Source organism: Erpetoichthys calabaricus, chromosome 2 (genome assembly GCF_900747795.2).
Source record: "Erpetoichthys calabaricus chromosome 2, fErpCal1.3, whole genome shotgun sequence".
NCBI lineage: Eukaryota > Metazoa > Chordata > Cladistia > Polypteriformes > Polypteridae > Erpetoichthys > Erpetoichthys calabaricus.
This window is the reverse complement of record NC_041395.2, coordinates 148752108-148773579: the sequence shown is the minus strand read 5'-3', so window position 1 is coordinate 148773579 and position 21472 is coordinate 148752108. Positions and strand designations below refer to the sequence as shown.

Genomic DNA, 21472 nt, shown 5'->3' with positions numbered 1-21472 from the left:
ATATGGGCATTGAATTATAATTTTCCTGTAAGTTCTACAATTCCGTACTAATCTGTACCATTCTCTGCTGTGTTATTCAGTTCTTCTGTGGTGGCAATCTGCTCCACCACCACCTCATCAAGGTAACACCCTGTCCCCTGTGTTTATTGATTGAATGGCGGGTGTCCCAGATGTCCACATGACCATCATCATCAAATTCTGATTTAGAAAATTCATGTTAGGTAGAATGCCAGTGGGTGCTGGGCAGTCTTTTGGCCTTTGAACCCCTGCAGATTTTGTTTTCTTCACCTTCCAAACTGGAGTTTTTTTTGCTGTTGTTTTTTGTTTTTTTCTGTTCTCCTGGCCTTCCAACCTTATCTTTTCCTTTGTTACATACTGTATAATATTATTGCCTAATCTTGCTTGTTTATGTATTATATTAACTTCCTTTTTACATCATCTTGTAAAGCACTTTGAGCTACATTGTTTGCATGGAAATGTGCTATATAAATAAATGTTGTTGTTGTTGTTGCAAATATTATGTAATACAAGGTCATCATTTTATTATTGTTATTATTATTATTATTATTATTACAGGTTTCCTCTCACAACGGCCTTGCATATAAAGACATTTTTATTTCACAATGTGACTTTTCCAAATGGCTCTTTTAAAGACAGTGGTACTAATTTCAGGTTGCCTCTATTCATGATGGTTTCATCAGTTGCCAATCAAAACCAGTAGCGACCCCAGGATTTCATAAAAGGGTGGGCCTTAAACTGTCACAAGCGGCCTAATGTTTTTATTATTGTTAAATATACTGTACATTCATTTAAAAAGATAGATCAGTCATACTACTGTAAACAGTTTTTTTGCATGCTTTTTTTGTTTTTGTTAACACTTGATTTAAATGCACTTAAATAATGGTGACGACAAATTAACTGCCTACCTCTTGTTGATCTGTAAGACATACCAGCCCATCACTAGGCAGAAATGGCTAAATAATATCAGTTATAATTTTGACAAGTATAGCATTATACCATATACTGTAATAGCACACAGTACGATTACCATTTTACCATTCTTTGCAATTTGTGTATGCTTATCTATTATGTGTTTCCAGTCTCTGAATACCCATCATTACAAAAATGCCAAAATCACATCTTTTGACATCTCATATTCTAGCCACACACTGCTACCAGTTGTATCAATGAGCCGCAAAGCTGTGCACTTTATCAGCTATAACAGAAATTGGAAACTTTAATACTGATTAAGTTGATTGCTCACGAATATCGCAGAACTCGGTGACCAGGCCGATTCTTAAACATTTGGCACTTTCTTTTCCATCACACTCAGTAACAGTGTGGGTGGCACACTCATCACTAATGTGAACACAGCTACTGGTGGATTTCCACTTGCTATTGGGGCATCACTGAAATTTTCAATGCCAACATCAGTCTCTTGCACATTTTGCACTTCTGTTTTTTTCATGTTTCACTCCACTAAGACAGTACTTTGAAGAACTCTTTTCAATGAATCATACAAATTCATTAGTAAGGGCGGAGTGGTAGCTCTGAGGCTAAGGATCTGTGCTGGTATCCAGAAGGTTGCCTGTTTGAATCCCCGTCACTGCCAACAAAGATCCTACTCTGCTGGGCCCTTGAGCAAGGCCCTTAACCTGTAATTGCTCCAGGGGCGCTGTACAATGGCTGACCCTGCGCTCTGACCCCAAGGGGTATGTGAAAACTAACACTAACAAATTCCTAATACAAGAAATTGTATAAGGCGAAATAAAGAACAAAAAAAAAAAAATCAACTCAGTGGCACTCAACGGGAGTGCTAAAATAACTTCAGTAAGTCACTAGTTAGTAGCCTCCTGTCAATATCATGTGGTTTGAGTAGCTGTAATTAGCAACATTTGAAGTCAATATTATTTTCTAAACGTTGTTATACAGACATATGCTGTGTAATTGCCATTCACATATATGTTTTCCAAATACTTAGCCTATTCTTATTGATTAATCTTACTTTTCCCTAACCATAGACAGTAGCTATGAAATATCTTTAGTGCTACTTTTCTCACATTCATACTGACATTCCATCAAGGTAGTAAGAGTTGAGATAGTTAGCTTTGAAAATTAGATCATTTAACATATTTTAACTATACCAAGCAATGCATGTGTTCATTATAGAATAATAAACTGTACATTAAAAGCCAAATGACCTAATTACATTGTTAACGGTAATCACACCTGGTAAAAGAAGACTCGCTGCTAGTCTTGCACCATTCACCTTCCTTAGTGTAATACTGCCGGTATAACTGATTGCCACTTCACATAGTTGTTCCCTCACTCTCTTCTCTCTCTTTCAGCAAGAATAACCCACAGCTCCTGCAAGGTGGTCTTTATCCTCTCTAAACGTTTCTACCTATCAACTTGAATGTTCTTGAGACTTGTGGAATTGTGGGTATCCCTCCCTGTTCTCTTCTAACTAGTTACTGTCACTCTAGCAGTCAGTCAGCCAAAATATGATGCTGTTTTAAGACAAACTGCTTGGATGAATAAGTGATCTTCAATATATTTAAATTGATGAAGAGGTTCTCAGTAGTTTTGCATCAACTGAACACCATGTCCTCACAGAAGGTCATCTGGAAGCATGGCACCTGGAATTTGCAACCTCAAATATTTGGCATTAATGTGTACCTATGTGATTCCTTCATGGACATTTTCTGTGTTGACACAGTGCTCAGATTATCTTAAAGTACTAACAACTTCTTTATCAATGTCAATATTTTGAAGAGCACTTCTGTCTGTACATTTCTAATATATTGTCAATTTGTCTCATAACAGCGTCATGTGCAAACATGTAGAAAATGGCAACAACCATAAAATACAAAATGATGCTGTGGGAGGATACAAAAATAATATAACACCACTACAACTGCTAAATGATTAGAAATAAATGGCAAAAATGGATATAAAGACCATGAAAACAATTTTGGAAAATAAAAAGAATACATAAACATATCACAAACATGACAGGGCCAATTGAAAGTCACAAATTATCTAATACAAATGGTTCTGGAAATCTTGGAGGAAAATAAATTACCCAGAGAATAAATAAACCAAGCAAACATGGGGATATGATGTAGACTCCATAAAGCCAATGGCTAGGCACCAGATTTGGGTGGGATTTGGACCACTTTGTGTATGTGTACAGCCCAGTGGGAGATGAGGCCTACTATATATTACACAACATTTCCTGGAAGTATCATAAAACAACAGCTATACAGCTGTTGAAACAGAACATTTTAATACAACACTATAATATCTGCCTGTTTTAATAGTATATCAAAACTGACTTTAATTTAAGTCAATGTGAGCATCAGAGCTATGCGGCTGTTTTAATCGAATCTGCGCCTCTGAATTACAGCTTTGCTCATGCAGACTGCTAAGGTAAAAAAGTTGGCGGTTTAGCAAATATTTACTTGAGCCAGTTAAAGTGTAAAGATGTCGGCTTTGGAAAATTCTAGTCCTTCGAGTATCTTGCCATTGTTATTCATAGAATTTCTCAGTGTCTAGTATTGTCCATGTAAAGATCATCCAAATACAATGTGTCTTTCTTTGAAGACTTCTCAGACTTGGTGTCAATTGTAATTACGAACTATGACACGTTCTTATTAGTTGGTGACTTTAACTTTCATATCAATAATCAGTATGACCCGAAAGTAAAAGTAATCATGAATCTCCTGGACTCTTTTGATTTGAGCCAGCACATTAGTCAGCCTACACACAAAGCAGGTCATATTTTAGATTTAGTAATTACAAAAGGACTAAAAGTTGATGTGAAGCAGATCATTGATATTGGTCTATCAGACCATTTTCTCTTACTATTTAATATAGAAATAATGATAGAAAAAATTCACAAGAAGCATATTGTTAAAAAAAGCTTTTTTTGATTAATCAGCAGCTTCAAAATTTACAAAACATTCTAAGCAACCAGTCCGTTTGTAGTGCTTACTGCAATAGCAAGGATAATGTAAATAGCAAGGTTGAAAACTTTAACTATTGACTCTGACCTGAATTTTAAATCACATATTAATCAGATTACTAGGACAGAATTTTTTCACTTAAGAAATATACTAAAACTTAGACCTCTTATAACATTGCAAGATGCTGAGAAATTAGTTCACGCCTTTGTTTTCAGTCGGCTAGATTACTGTAATGCACTCCTCTCAGGACTACCCAAAAAAGACATCAATCGATTGCAACTAGTGCAGAATGCAGCTGCTAGAATCCTATCTAGGAAAAGAAAATCTGAGCACATTTCTCCAGTTTTGATGTCACTACATTGGTTACCTGTGTCATTTAGAATTAACTTTAAAATACTGCTTATAGTTTACAAAGCCTTAAATAATCTCGCTCCATCCTATATTTCAGAATGTCTTTCACCTTAAACTCCAAATCGTAACCTTAGATCTTCAAATGAGTGTCTGCTAATAATTCCAAGAGCTAAACTTAAAAGAAGAGGTGAGGCGGCCTTCTGCTGTTATGCACCTAAAATCTGGAATACCTTACCGATAGAAATTTGCCAGGCTAATACAGTGGAGCACATTAAAAAACTACTAAAAACTCATTATTTTAACATAGCTTCATAGCTTCATTTTAGTTTAATCCTGATACTCTATATATGCATTGTCGCAGGTGGCCAGGATTATTACCTGGCCGGGACGCCAGAAAGGATAAGAAGGTGGCAAGAATAACTTCCGGGCCACGAGGGCACAACTGCCACGGAGCAGGAGAGGACCAAGGGAAAGGAGAACAAACTGTCAGACTTGTTGGGACCCGTGGCCACCGCCTGGGGGCGCTTTACACCTCGTGGGACCCGGATGTTGTTACTTCCGCCACACCAGGAAGTGCTGCAAGAGGGACGTCATCAGCCACCTGGAGCACATCCGGGCAGGGATAAAAGGGGCCGACTCCTTACTGTCATAGAGCCAGAGTCGGGAGTGGGAGAAGGACAAAGCTCCCTGGAGGAGTAGAGGCGGCAAAGGACTGAGTATTGAAGGGTGATTATTGCTTAGTGCTTTTTGTGGAGTGTGAGAATTGTTTATTTAATGTCTAATAAACGTGCGTGTTTTATAAAGATGTGGTCTCCGACTGGTGGTGTCCGGGCAACTATCACAGCATTTAATTATCAATATCATTCCTGGTGGCTCCATAATCCGTAGTAACCCCTACTTTCTCTTCTGTTGTTTCTCCAGTTTTCTGTGGTGGCAATCTGCGCTACCCCCACCTGATCAAAGCACCGTGATGTCCCTACATTGATGGATTAAAGGCCAGAAGTCCACATGACCGTCATCATCAAGTTCTTCCATGTGAATCCTGAATACAATGAGGACTGATTGACGTCATTTATGTTAGGTAGAATACCTAGAGGGGGCTGGGTGGTCTCGTGGCCTGGAATCCCTGCAGATTTTATTTTTTTCTCCAGCCATCTGGATATTTTTTTGTTTTTTCTGTCCTCCCTGGCTATCAGACCTTACTTTTACTCTATTTTAATTAGTCTACCCTAATTCTATTTTCTTATTTATTTTGTCATTTTTCTCTTTCTTCATTATGTAAAACACTTTGAGCTACATCATTTGTATGGAAATGTACTATATAAATAAATGCTGTTGTTGTTGTGGTACAACAGAACCAATGGAAACTTACTGTATGCGATGAAAGCATTGAGGTTACATTGGAAATTATGATGTTTCTGAGCAGCTCTCTAACCTTTATAATAACATTACCACTTGCATAAAATACTTACGGAACTGGCATCTTTCTCCATGAAATCCAGGTGGGCACATGTAGATGCACTGCCCAGTCTGATGGTTGCAAGATATTCCAAAGGGACAGGAGCATTTTAAGGTGCAGCCAGGACCATAAAATAGGGGTTGGCACTCTGTGAATGAGAAACATTAAAAACTGCATGAAAAAATAAAAAAAAATAACCCCCTAAAAAAACTTTTATAATCTAAATATATTATTTAAAAAGAAAAACTGGTTTACTACAGATAAACAGTGCACAAAGAGAGAGAGACAGAGAGAGAATTTATCTTTGTAGTGCCCCATCTGTGTGAAACAAATGTTTTCTTGGCATTATTTAATGTGTTCACAACTCCACTAGAGGGCGAAACAGTGCCACTTAAAGCTATACAGGTCCTTCCTGTCACAAACTGTCAGACAGAAGCCCGCTGGTTAGGAAGGGGCCTGTCTGATTCCAACAGAGAAGACAGTTATAGTCATATCACACAACACGGAACAGTCTTGATCATTTTGTTTCATATCCAAGACTCTTGCTTGTTCTTGCTTGTGACTGATCCAGAAAATTATTTTTAAAAATGTTTAGTGGTGGTATTTGCTATTAAAGCCCTTGCATTAAGTGAAGGTGTGATTTTTTTTCATTGGAACCAGTTAATAAAAGACTTACTGAATAACTGTCATTGAGTCAACTTCTTGTTTAATTAAACTGTAGATTTAGGAAGAAACCTGATACTATTTACAGAACTGTCAGAAAGAAAAGTCAACAACCACAGACAGAGACAGAAGGCACCCAAGAAATAATGAATGCTGATTTTATTTTTCTAAATGTTTTAATAGGAACTTTTTTAAAATCCAAAGTAGGGCGCTTACCTTTCTGACATTTATCTCCATGATAACCAGACTTACAGATGCATGACCCATTCTTTGCATCACAATGTAGAGTGTTTTCCTGAACACAAAGACACTCTTCAGAACAACCAGCACCAAAGGTCCATCTGGGGCAAGCTGCCATGAGTTAATAGAAATAAGATGAACTTATAGTATTAACGGACAGTAAAAAAACATCTTCATGTGGTAAACTCTTACTGTTATTGATTAGTCCCTATGTTAATTAATGCCTTATATGGTGTGTAGTATACCAGATCTTTTTACTTGAACAGCCAAAGACAAGAAAACTTAAAAAGCATCTGAAAACAGGTCAGATTTAAGTTGCATTATGGAGGATCCACTCTTCCAAATTTTAACAGATTGAAAGACAAGCTTTATTCATTTTCTCAGCATCCTTAAAAATGTTAAATTAAAATAACAATGTGCACCAATTTTAGAAATTCAAGTTGTGCTGTTTTACCAGTTAAATGACCTAGAAAGATCCTCTTTAGATTGAAGATTCAGAGGGAGAAGTCAAAGGTGTCACAGAGGATGAAAATCCATAGAAACCGAAAATATTTACAGAAGAGGATACAGAGGTGTTTACATGAAACCCAAACATTTAAAACAGATGGATAAAACCAGAACTTGTGGAGAAACATGTTAAAAAAAATAACAAAAAGGAGTCCAGGTATAAACCCATTATATGTTGTATTTGCACTACATAAATTTGCACTTAAACCTGAATAGTAATGTAATGGTGTAGTATTTTGAAACACTGCCTCTCAACTCCACAGATGAGAATGAAATTCTCAACATGGTTACTATTTGTCTGGAATTTGCATTTTATCCCCATCTTGCATTTTGTGGTCACTACAGATGTTTCCAAGAACCCAGAGATGTGCGTGATAGATTCATTGGCCCTTCTAAATTGGTTTTATATAAATGATTGTGTTTGTGTGAATGACTCTGCCCTTTCATATATTGGTTTCTTGTTGAAGGTTAATTCTTGCCTTGTGGCCAATGCGTTTGGAATTAACTTGTAATGGAAAAAACAGGATCAAAAAATGAATGTATGGATGGATTAGTTGATGACCGTGATTCCTTTTGTATTGTGAGATATACAGTAGTTTCAGAGTTTTATATAAATAAAAAAGAAATAATAACTTGGGGAAAGGGGGGCTGATTAAATTATAACAGGTGATTCATAGAATTTTAGAAAAAAATAACAGACACAAAGACTTTTCAAAGCTTTTCAAAGCAGAATATAAAAAATGGAAGACAGGAGAACACCATATTGTGAATGTTCATCTTGGAGTGAATGCAGGCTTTTGGTGGGATTGAAAATATATCCTGTATTGTGGCTGTTCCACGGGGAACAATTAGATAGCTGACCCGTGCTGCAGAGAGAGAGGTATGGAGGAAAACAAAAGTCTGAAAATGCCTTTATAGCTGCCCCATATTTCTTGATTTCTAAGATCTTGCAAATATTGTAATATTATCAGTTACACTCTAGAGGACCCAACAGGCAGCGTATGCATTGGTTATTTGCTAGTTCCAGTTACTGTGGTCAGTTTTTTTATTTTTTTAATTTTAGTTGTGGCAAACGGCGGGGGGTGGTACCTCCAGTACCCCCAGAAGGACCGGAGGAGTGATCACGCCTCCTCCAGACCATGAGGGGGCAACCGCCCTGGTAGCTTTGGGGACCACGGGAACACAGCTTAGAAGCTCAACCCTATAGAGGCCCGTGGTCACCACCAGGAGGCGCCCCGATGCCTGAGGAGCCCTGGCCCTCAGCACTTCTGCCACACTCGGAAGTGCTGGGGGGAAGAAGACCAGGGACACCCCGAGTACTTTGGGGTGCACAGCCAGCACTTGCACCACACCAGGGAGTGCCGGCCGGTGCTCATTGGGAGGCACCTGGAACACGTACGGGTGATTATAAAAGGGGCTGCCTCCCTCCATTCGAGGGCTGGAGTTGGGTGGAAGAGGACGGAGCTCGGAGGAGAGGAGTGGAGGTGGACCTGAAGAGAGAAAAGGTATGGTGAGGCCTGGACTTTGGGGTGATTGGTGCTGAGGCACTGAGGTTGTGTGTGCTGTTCAATTGCATAAATTATGAATAAACGTGTGTTGGTTGTGGAACCATCTGTGTCTGCCTGTCTGTGTCTGGGCTGTTCCCCACATAGTATATACAATAAGTTGAAATATATAGGTCAAGAAAAACATACTGATATAAAAATCGGGAAAGGTATACCAAATATAAAAGACAAGAAAATGTAACTTGTCAAAGTCAATCAACTTGTCTTAAATATGAGGCATTTTCTTTATCTTTCTCTCCATCCTAGATTTACTGATAAGGCTCATGACAGCATCAATCTGGGTTAAACTAGTGAGGCCACCTTATCCTTTGTCACAGTCTCTACAGACGTTTGAGAAATTTCCAGGAGCTCTCAGTTACCCATTAGAAATGCAACATTCTTTCAGCATATGACCTTGGACTTTGTTGCTCCACTCATCTTTACAGGAACAAAGGATTTAAGAACACAACTCATAAAGCAAAGAATGAGGGTTGTATTCACCAACAGCTGCCTAGTGACCAAACATGACCAACTCAAAGAAGCCGCCATGTGAGCTCGCCCACCAACAAGGTGAAGTTTGGTGGTAAGTTGTGTGATGCCAGTTGTGTAACAAGCACATGTTGAATATATCCATGAATACAATAATTCACTTTTCCTTAAATGTTGCTCTTTTTTTTAGAAGTTGCTATTTCCTGTCACTGGAATTGTTTAGAATTCCTTTATTTTTGGCAATAAATCTAACAATACTGTAAACTGAATGAGGTTGATGAAAATGTCACATGCCATTAAATTAATACAGTCATGTATACACAGTTACGACACATTAAAGTATACACAGTTAAGGAACTTACTCAAGTCGTGATTGGGGAAACAATTTAATTGGCAAACATTCATTCAGTTTAATTTCTGAGTGATATACAATTATAATACTCACATAAATGACAAAAGCGTCCATACAGACCCGGGTCACACAAACATGCGCCATATAGTCTATGGCAGTGGCCGTTGTTTGCACAGTTGCATTTCCTGTTACAGCTCTTTCCAAACAAACCTTTTGGACAACCTGACCAAAATAATAAAATTACAGAATGGAAAATTCAGATTCTATAGGAACACAATCAATTTAAAAGTCTTTATTTTTTTTTAAAGTAAACTCTTCATTGCCTTCACTGGGTCCACACTAACTGAATATTACATCCACTTGTCTATAAACTGCATTTTGTAATTCTTTGGTTAATCCCTGAATGCCACTTAAAATAGGTACATACAGAAAAGATAGGACCCATGTGTGACATCAAGAGCTATAAAAGTTGAAGATAGGATTGAGGGGGAAGCCAAATGTAAGGTCCACAATTTCTTCACAATTTACACAGTAACCACTAAGCTTACAATGATAGTTTCTCACTTTACTTTTTTTTAAACTCTGAAATTCACTGTCAGGATTTGATATGCAATCTGAAATACAAATAGACAGGTCTTTCGAACAAAGCAAATGTCCTTCTTGAAGTCAGATAAATTATCATTCATGGACATTTCAAGAATGTTCCCCACAACATAATAGTCTTTGAGTTTGATCTCTGTTTTGGGTCATAACCAGGACAATTCTGGGGAAGCATACTCAGGACCTTCAAAGTCAAGCATTAATCGTCACTACTGTTGTGCAAGTCTTGCAGAACATTCATTTAGCTTTATAGCTCCAACACTCCAAAACTATCTGACAGCATTTGTCATGTGAACATTCAAAGCACAGTTGAAAACCCACTTTTTCTTTCTTGCATTTTAAGTAGCTCCCTGAAACTATTTAGTTAAACATCTGACTAAAACTGTGGTCTGTTTTCTAAGCTGGTCCTTCCTCCCCAGCACACTTTGAATAAAATAAATGACATTTAAAATTGGGTGACAAAGTAAATTCATTAATTTAATGGAATAAAATATAGAGAATAAAGAATGAAAAGTTATCACATTCTACTGTTGCTCTAACAATAAGTTAATTAATTTTCTTTACCATTTTCACAAAAATTTCCAGTAATTCCAGGAGGACAGTGACATACTCCAGTTGTAGGGTCACATGTTCCTCCATTTTCACATTTACAGCTTTTGCTGCACTCTCTTCCATAAGTTCCAGTGGGGCAAGCTGTGAGCATAAAACACAAAAAAGAGCAAAATTTTTAAAAAGTGATGCAGAGTTTACATGAGTTTCTTGCTATTTACAACATGAGTATTCCAAAATAAATGCAAGATGTAATACTGCTACTGAATCTAAAAATGTTGGTCGTTAAAAACTCATTGAACAAGCTTTGGATTGTATATAAAATTCACAAAAAATCTTTCTTTCGTTCAAAGTCTTAAATGTGTTCTTTAAGACACATTTTTTACAATGATTTGGATGTTGTTGGTATCAGCTTTGAAAACCTTGAACTTTAAAAATTAATTCAAATCACTAACCAACTCTTAAGGGTAAAGGTTGCCAGTTGTCCACAATGTTTCATATGCATTAGTCCATTTGTTCTTGAATTACAGTGTCCACAAAATTTTTATCATAAGCATACTGACACACAGACATAGTACTTGTTATGGTAAATGCTCAAAACATGCTCTAGGAATATGAATGTTTTTTTCTGTTAAATGTTGTAAGTCTATTTATTCATAAAAGCAATACTTCACAAATATATGAAATATGAAGAAAATGAAAAAATTACAGTAATATGCTAGTTGCCTTTTATTATCAAGGTAACTTGCTACAGTAAAATTTCATTCATTTTTGTATCGTTTTAAGCACCACTTCAAATAGTATAGTGTGCTTGTATACATTAATTTTACTGTCTGACTAAGTACAATTTTACAACATGCTGACAATTAACATTAATGATTTAATTTTTGATGAAGTCTTCTTTAACAAATACTGTATATGACTATTAGCTAGTGATGACACATTTGTGATGGAGTCTGTCAATTCTCAAAATGTAAGCTTTACTGTCTCATCACCACATTTTCAGCAATACGTAAATTCATCTCACCGGATACTGGAGATAGTTGTGGATTCTTACCTTTGTATTGATGAGTGAAAACATTTCAGTAATTAGTTTAAAGAGTCAAACACATTGGGCTTTCAATTCACTATAATTATTTGCTGCAGCTTCTTGCAGAACATGCCACTGCTTTATTCATTTAACTCAAATATTCTAATTCAGGATTGCCAGGAGCTGCAGCCTACTCAAGCAGCTTTAGTCATTAAACACTAAATTATAGACTGGAGAAATTGTGGCTTTTTAAAAGTGAAGGTTTTCTAGTTCTAATCCATTAGTAATATCCATCAGCCATGTAAATTGCTATCATTAAATGTATGAATATTTGTAATTTGAAATAATGCTATTAATATTTGAGAAAGTGTTCACCAAGAAAGGGTGTCGCAAAGTTGACCAATTCACTCATCAGTAAAACACTATTTCCCATTTAGTTAAAATGCTGAAATTTGGCAGGATGGTGCATCAAAGGCAATAGTTATTTATTAAAACAGATAAACTAAACACCCCAAAATCTAAAAAATGTTTTGACAGATTTCCCTGAAATATGTCAGCTGACATATACTGTATGTATTTCTTTCTTGATTTTTTATGTGTTGATATTTATTAATATTATGTTAACTTACATGCTCTGCACAGTGCTGAAAGGGAACTGTATACAAACGAAGGATGCAGCAGAAGCAATTGACAGAAACATTAGCTAATAGAGAGGTCGGACAACTGAAGAAGAGCCATTTTCCTGAAGTTGCTTGCCATGTACAGTGAGTTGTGAAATGAAAAAAGTTCCTCAAAGCTCAAGGAAGATGCAATGCTTAGTTGTTAAGCAAGTGCTGTAAAGCTTGTGTGCTGGTGCCAGATGCTATGGCCGTGAGCACTGAGAGGCAGGAAGAGAGAAGTAGAGGTAGAAGTAGCATTCATGGATCCAAGACAAGGGGGATAGACAGAGTAAATTTAAACTTAATAGGTCCCACACCAGCTACACAATTATAATATATATTCGCATGTACAGACTTTGAAAGGGTAACCCCAAATTTGGAACTCATTTACATTTACGTGCACATTTGCATACTTTGAATGGGGATGCCACATTTCCCCTCTCCACCGCTCTTCAAAATACTTGAAATATACATTCGCATCTGCAGGCTTTAAACATGGTCCCCTGATCATTTAAGGAGCCTCAAAAACATAGCACCGGTGGTTATTTTCTTCCACTTCAAGCAGTAGGGAAAACAACCACAAAGGTAAAATTATTCAACTCATCACAGAGGTTGCCTAAATGTGCAGCCTATAAATGTCACTGCTATGTAAAACATAATGTGTTAGAACTTTATTATCTGCTTATGATTATGGCAAAAAAAAGAAATTCAAAGCTTAAGCACACAACTGATTAAAAACACAAAAAGAAATAATTGAGTGAATGACGTAAACATCCAATAATTATACAGTGATTATATATAAACAAATTTCACATTATTCCAACTGATTACCCATTTTAATTCAAAAGAATACAGTTTCCTGTAAAACTGTATTTTGTAATGACAATCAACAGCCAAGAAACTGATTTAATGAAGGAATGTTTTACTTATGTGAAATTATATATAGCAGGTTTAAGAGTAAACAGCTCTAGTGACCTAATATTATTACTTATTCTTTGACTGACACCTTTATCCAAGCCGACTTACAAACATTTGCGATACGATTGCTTACATTTCTTTTGTTTCTCCGATTGGAGTACAGGCAGGTGAAGTGACTTGTTCATGGCCTGTAACAGGAGTTGAACCCACAGCCTCAGGGTTTGGGGTCCTAGGTCCAAAGTGTTAACCTTAACACCACACTGTCTGACAATAATATTAGCCTTTGGTAAAAAGTCTACAAATATTATATATTTATATATTGTCACACACACGGACCTTGGGGAAAGCTTATAGGCTCTGGTGGTGGTAATTCCTCATCAGTACACAGGGTGGAGCTAAATTGTAACACCTCTTCTCTTCCTCCCTCTACAGACCAGATTAATGACAACTTCACCAGCTCTGCCGTAGCTTCTTGTGTCCATCCAGCATGACCCAGCTCTTCCTGCCTTGCTGACATTTAACCGGAAATGCTTTCATCTTGGATAGTCTAATCTGAGACTTGCGTCCTTAAGGGTGTTCTTAAGCTGAATTGCTGCATTTATTGTTTTGCCGCTCTTACTAGATTTTATATATATATATATATATATATATATATATATATATATATATATATATATATATTAGCCATGTGCGCCCAACTACGTTGCGCGTGTTAAAGTTGTCTGTGCAGGGCTCCCTGTTTAAAAGCGGCTGCCAGTTGTGAACTGGGCCCTTCGTCGCACAGCATTATGATTTTTTATAAGGGAAACAAAATTACAAAACAAAACCCTTGGACATTGATTCGCTAGGACCGGCCTACTCGGAATCATTGTCCGAATAGTAATTATGTGGTGGTGGAGGAGCATTTCTGCTTCTCTCCGTTCACAGTCCGTCTCATTTTCACGACGCTGTCGTTTCCTCTCACGATCTTTTCTCAACGTTTCTCCAATCTCGCAGGTTGCTTTGTGGCAATCAAAAGAGTAAGGCAATATACACGGAGCAATGGTTATAAAAGGGGGACACATATCTCAACCAATGTATATATTTGAACGGATGTATTCAAACCGATGTATATATCTTAACGGTTGTATCTCAACCAATGTACAATATATATATCAGAACGGATCTATGCAAACCAATTTATATATATCTCAACCAATGTACCTAAACTAATGTATATATCTGAACAGATGTATTAAAACCGATGTATATATCTCAACCAATGTATCCCAACCAATGTATATATCTGAACCCATATATATATCTGAACGGATGTATTAAGACCAATGTATATATTCAAACCAATGTATCCGAACCGATATATATATATCTGAACCAACGTATATACTTATGACCCAATATTTTTTTCCTGAACGGCCCCTCATAATATATATATATATATATATATCCATCCATCCATCCATCCTCTTCCGCTTATCCGAGATTGGGTCGCGGGGGCAGCAGCTTGAGCAGAGATGCCCAGACTTCCCTCTCCCTGGCCACTTCTTCTAGCTCTTCCGGGAGAATCCCAAGGCGTTCCCAGGCCAGTCGAGAGACATAGTCCCTCCAGCGTGTCCTGGGTCTTCCCCGGGGCTTCCTCCCGGTTAGACTTTCCCCGGAACACCTCACCAGGGAGGCGTCCAGGAGGCATCCTGATCAGATGCCTGAGTCACCTCATCTGACTCCTCTCGATGTGGAGGAGCAGCGGCTCTACTCTGAGCCCCTCCCGGATGACTGAGCTTCTCACCCTGTCTTTAAGGGAGAGCCCAGACACCCTGCGGAGGAAACTCATTTCAGCCGCTTGTATTCGCGATCTCGTTCTTTCGGTCACTACCCATAGCTCATGACCATAGGTGAGGGTAGGAACGTAGATCGACTGGTAAATTGAGAGCTTCGCCTTGCGGCTCAGCTCCTTTTTCACCACGACAGACCGATGCAGAGCCCGCATTACTGCGGATGCCGCACCGATCCGCCTGTCAATCTCACGCTCCATTCTTCCCTCACTCGTGAACAAGACCCCGAGATACTTGAACTCCTCCACTTGGGGCAGGATCTCGCTACCAACCCTGAGAGGGCACTCCACCCTTTTCCGGCTGAGGACCATGGTCTCGGATTTGGAGGTGCTGATTCCCATCCCAGCCGCTTCACACTAATATATATACACTAATAAAATATGTAGGATGTTTTCACTCAAGCAATTTGTCCTGTCCCATTTGACCCTGAGCATTACTGCAGACATGAAAACTGAATGTTTATTTTATCCATAACAATGTTTGGCCAGAAGCTAAATGCCTTACTTGATTTAGTTTTTATTAAAAAAAAATAAGTATAATAATACATACATAATATATATGCTATGTAAAATGATAATAAAATCTGTCTATCCATGTTTCTAACCTGCTTATCCAGGGCAAGGTCAGAGGGAAGCTGAAGCTTATTCCAGCAAGACAGAAAAAACACCTGAATGCCAATTCATCACAGGCTTAATAAGATAATAACATAATTTAGTTTTAAGATAATAAACTAAATAATCTTCCTGAACTTGGTTCAAGGATGAGCTAATGCTTTAGATTTGGCAGAACTAAGACTGAGACTTCCCTTTCTATGCTGCAAGGGAACTTGATTACTTAACTTACTTGCAAAACTTAACTATGTCAATGTCAATGTCAATTTATTTATATAGCACATTTAAACAAACATAGTAATGCTGTGGCCAAAGTGCTTTACAAAAATAGAACAAATTAACATAAAACATAAATAGAAATAAAATATATGAACATAAAATAAAATACATAATAAATAGAAGTAATGTTATACAGTAATCCCTCCTCCATCGCGGGGGTTGCGTTCCAGAGCCACCCGCGAAATAAGAAAATCCGCGAAGTAGAAACCATATGTTTATATGGTTATTTTTATATTGTCATGCTTGGGTCACAGATTTGCCCAGAAACACAGGAGGTTGTAGAGAGCAAACAGATCAATAGGGCTGTTTTTCTTTTAAGTATGTGAAGCACCGCAGCACAAAGCTGTTGAAGGCGGCAGCTCACACCCCCTCCGTCAGGAGCAGACAAAGTGAGACAGAGTTTGTTTTTCAATCAAAAATCAATACGTGCCCTTCGAGCTTTTAAGTATGCGAAGCTCCGTGCAGCATGTCATTTCAGGAAGCAGCTGCACAAAAGATCACAACGTGAAGATAATCTTTCAGCATTTTTAGACGAGCGTCCGTATCGTCTAGGTGTGCGAACAGCCCCCCCTGCTCAATCCCCCTACGTCAGGATCAGAGAAAGTCAGCGCAAGAGACAGAGAAAAGTAAGCTGGGTAGCTTCTCAGCCATCTGCCAATAGCGTCCCTTGTATGAAATCAACTGGGCAAACCAACTGAGGAAGCATGTACCAGAAATTAAAAGACCCATTGTCCGCAGAAACCCGCGAAGCAGCAAAAAATCCGCGATATATATTTAAATATGCTTACATATAAAATCCGTGATGGAGTGAAGCCGCGAAAGGCGAAGCGCGATATAGCGAGGGATTACTGTATACATAAAAAATAGAAGTAATGTAATATAATCACAAAGAGGAAGCCATCAGTATTACTGAAGGTAACTGAATGCAAGTGAGTAGAAATGAGTCTTTAATCTTGTTTTAAACAATTCAATTGTAGACAACTCCTTTATATGATGAGGTAAAGAGTTCCACAGGTGAGGTGCGACAGCTGCAAAAGACCTGTCCCCCTTGGTTTTACACTTGGTACGAGGGACAACAAGAGACAACCAACCAGAAGATCTAAACTCTCTAGATGGCTGGTATAAAGCACACAATTCAGATAAATAGACAGGAGCAAGCCCATGTAAAGATTTAAAAACTAGCAACAAGATTTTAAAATCAATTTGAAAACTGACAGGCAGCCAGTGTAAAGAAGCTAATATTGGAGAAACTGAATCAGACTATCTTGCCCCAACCAGAAAGCAAGCGGCAGCATTCTGGACCAACTGTAACCTGCATATCAGGGATTTGCTAATCCCAGAATACAGCGAGTTGAAGTAATCAAGGTGAGAAAAGATAAAAGCATGAGTAGCTTTCTCAACATCCCTAGAAGATAAAAAAAGGCTTGATCTTACCTAATAGATGAATCTGGAAAAAGCAACTCTTAACTACAGAATTAATCTGTTTTTCAAAAGAGAGGTTACTGTCAAAGATAACACCAAGATTGCGGATTTGAGATTTGCAAAAGACAGAGAAAGGGCAGAGAAGTCCAAGACCAATTTGGGCTTTAGCTGGTGGACCCACTATAAGCACCTCTGTTTTATTTTGATTCAGATCAAGAAAATTATTAGCCATCCAGGATCTTAGTTCAAAAAGACAGTTGAGTAATTGACCCATTGCAGAGTTGCAGACGGGAATATAAACCTGTGTATCATCAGCATAGCAATGAAAAGAAGTGTTAAATTTCCTAAAAATAGATCCAATAGGGTGAAGGTATATAGAGAATAAAATAGGACCCACAATGGATCCCTGAGGAATACCACATTTAAGAGGAGCAGTAGACTAAAAAGAAGAATTTAAAGTTACTGGAAAGTGTCTACCAATTAGACATGATCTGAACCAGTTAAGAGAAACCCCTTTAAGCCGCAACAGCAATATCTCATGGTCAATAGTATCAAAGGCAGTGGACAGGTCAAGGAGGACAAGGACTGCAGCGCCACCTGAGTCAGTAATAATACAGATATCATTGAATACTTTCAGGAGGGCCATCTCAACACCATGATAACGCCTAATTCCAGATTGGTAGATCTCAAATAAATTATTGGAGTTAAGGTGATGAAACAATTGATTATAAATAATTCTTTCTAATATTTCAGACAGAAATGGCAATTAAGAAATCGGGCAAAAATTGGCTAAAACTCCAGGATCTAATTCTGCCTTTTTTAGACAGGGACGCACCGCAGCATGTTTAAAAAATGAGGGTACAACCCCCTCACTAATAGAACCATTGATAATGGCTGGTAAAGATAGACTCAAAACATCAAAGGGTTCCACTAAGAGGCGTGGTGGTACAATATACAGTAATCCCTCCTCCATCGTGGGGGTTGCGTTCCAGAGCCACCCGCGAAATAAGAAAATCCGCGAAGTAGAAACCATATGTTTATATGGTTATTTTTATATTGTCATGCTTGGGTCACAGATTTGCCCAGAAACACAGGAGGTTGTAGAGAGCAAACAGATCAATAGGGCTGTTTTTCTTTTAAGTATGTGAAGCACCGCAGCACAAAGCTGTTGAAGGCGGCAGTTCACACCCCCTCCGTCAGGAGCAGACAAAGTGAGACAGAGTTTGTTTTCAATCAAAAATCAATACGTGCCCTTCGAGCTTTTAAGTATGCGAAGCTCCGTGCAGCATGTCGTTTCAGGAAGCAGCTGCACAAAAGATCACAACGTGAAGATAATCTTTCAGCATTTTTAGACGAGCGTCCGTATCGTCTAGGTGTGCGAACAGCCCCCCTGCTCAATCCCCCTACGTCAGGATCAGAGAAAGTCAGCGCAAGAGACAGAGAAAAGTAAGCTGGGTAGCTTCTCAGCCATCTGCCAATAGCGTCCCTTGTATGAAATCAACTGGGCAAACCAACTGAGGAAGCATGTACCAGAAATTAAAAGACCCATTGTCCGCAGAAACCCGCGAAGCAGCGAAAAATCCGCGATATATATTTAAATATGCTTACATATAAAATCCGCGATGGAGTGAAGCCGCGAAAGGCGAAGCGCGATATAGCGAGGGATTACTGTAGTAGGTTTAAGGGTGTCAATAGTACTTTTTAACTGTGAAAGTGAGACAAGATGCCATGATTAACAGTAGGAAGTTCATAGCCAGTTGATACAATACCACAGCGGATTGTATCAATTTTACTGACAAAGAATGAAAGAAACTGCTCAAAAACAGTACTATTTAATCCCGTCACAGAATGAGGGTGAATGGCTGCATTGATTGAATTAAATAAGACCCCAGAATTCTTAGAATGACAGGATACTAAATCAGCGAAGAAATCATGTTTAGCTTTCTTAACTGCAACCTGGAAGTTGAATAGAGAAGTCCTAAAAATCTGTTTAGAAACAATCAGTCCATCTTTTTTCCAACACCATTCCGCAGTTCGACAGGCACGGCATAACGGTCGCGTAGTTTCATTTAGCCAGGGAGCAGGTCTTCCCTTATTACAGCATATCTTGAGCGGAGCAATTGAGTCTAAAACCGTTTTACAAGAAGAATTAAATTCAAAGACAGAATCATCAATACCATCATATTGGACATGCACATCAAGACTAGAGAAAATGGTTTTAAAACCGGATATAATAGAAGAATTTAAAAAGCAAGAACAGCATGGAGCACAACTAGATACCATGTAACTCTATCACACAAAATTAATGATTTTGGTGCAAGATGTGAAAATGGGGTTTTATAGTCACATTAGACAACTTCAATATGCATCAAAGAAGAAAGGCAAAGTGCTGGTGTGGATATTCTGAGAGAAACTACATACTTAAAAATGGTTTGTATATACCTTATTCTTAGCCTAATGAGCAGAATCAGTTAAAAAAAAAGTGAGATTATAGTGTAAAATTTTAAGAATACAGAACCTTATGCACAGTTTTGAACACAACACAAGAAAACACATAACACCCTCAAATAACCTACTCTAATAGACTTCAGGAAACGTAACCTGTTTACTCTCAAGTAGAAAAGCATATCAGTGAACCTGATCCAGAAGTTCAAAATTCTCAGAGGAAACAATGTAGTAGAACCCTTTCAATTAAATTGTGAATTACATACTGGAGGGTGCAGGTTAGTACTGCATTCAATACAGGGAGCATTTTTTCACATATTGTAATGGACTGTTGGTATCTGAAACAAAAGTACTGAATCATCTGCTTAAAGTAGATACTTGACAACATTTTTTTAAATGACACTGTCGATAAGTTAAATGATCTACTTACTTTAACATTTTTATTGGTTAAAAATTATATATACAGTATATACAGCATACATATGAGTGTGTGTGTATTTGAGTGTATATATTTCTGAGTATGTGTGTAATACACATGTGACATACGATATAAAGGGAAAATGTAAATTACTCTGTGCTCCACTCAGTGAGCTTTCCCACTAAAGACAACAAGGAATTGATAAAAGAGACTGCTTGACACACTGTGCCTTTTGATTGTGAGGTCTATGAAGCAGTGAGAGATTCTTAGAGAAGTGTATAGGGGGAAGAATACAAAGAACCAAAAGAATAAGGATATACCCTAATTTTCCTTTTGTGTGTTTTATTTCTTGTGGCCTTGACAGCAGGAGCACTAGAAAATACAGCATAGAAAGAGAAGGAATAAAAATATCTTCAAACACCTTGGGCCCATCTCAGAAACTCATGTGTCATTCTTCCTTGCTGTGGTATTTTAGTTCCATATATACAATATATTGATACTTGATTTATTGTTCCCTTATACTTTACACTGATTCATTTTTTCAGCACAAAATTAAAGAGCAGAGCAAGCAACATGGACAACCAGAGTTTAAATCTTAGTATAGTCTGTATGGAGTTTGCAGATCCTCAGTGTGTCTGTGTGGGGTTTTTCTAAGAGTAATTATCTTCCTTCCAAATAAGTGCATGATGGGGAAATTGGTGAATCTCAATTAGACATTTGTGCTTGATAGAACCCTTCAATGGACTAGTGCACCATTCTGGGTTTGTTCATGCTCCTTGGGAAGCACCAGAATTATATGTGACAGCATAAAAAATATCTTTGAAAAAAAAAAACACATAGATAACAGAATTAACTGATATCAACCCTAACATTAATCCTAAACCTAATTTATAATCTCTACAAATGGGATTTACCTTCCAAACAGAGTTTAATGTATTAACCAAACAATAAAACTGGATTTTTTAATGTAAAATGTGGATCAGAGTTGAAAGAACCTATTTATTTACCATGTTATATTAAAATGACATGTAACCAATATATCTTAAAAGCTTCTTCTTCCGTAGCTATTCCTATTTTTATTTGGGGTAGCTATTTCAGTTTACAAAGATAATATGAAGTCAGAATTCTTCATTTTA

General features: G+C 37.7%; 1 protein-coding gene across 1 annotated transcript in view; it reads right to left on the bottom strand.

Annotated features, from left to right (window-relative positions):
- megf6 (multiple EGF like domains 6) overlaps positions 1-21472 on the bottom strand; it is a 340497-nt gene that overhangs the window by 76838 nt on the left and 242187 nt on the right. The window contains exons 15-18 of the mRNA XM_028794622.2: positions 10738-10866; positions 9667-9795; positions 6658-6792; positions 5792-5926 (exon numbers count right to left, since the gene is read on the bottom strand). Coding sequence (XP_028650455.1) covers positions 5792-5926; positions 6658-6792; positions 9667-9795; positions 10738-10866 — 528 coding nt within the window. The remainder of the gene's footprint in view (positions 1-5791; positions 5927-6657; positions 6793-9666; positions 9796-10737; positions 10867-21472) is intronic.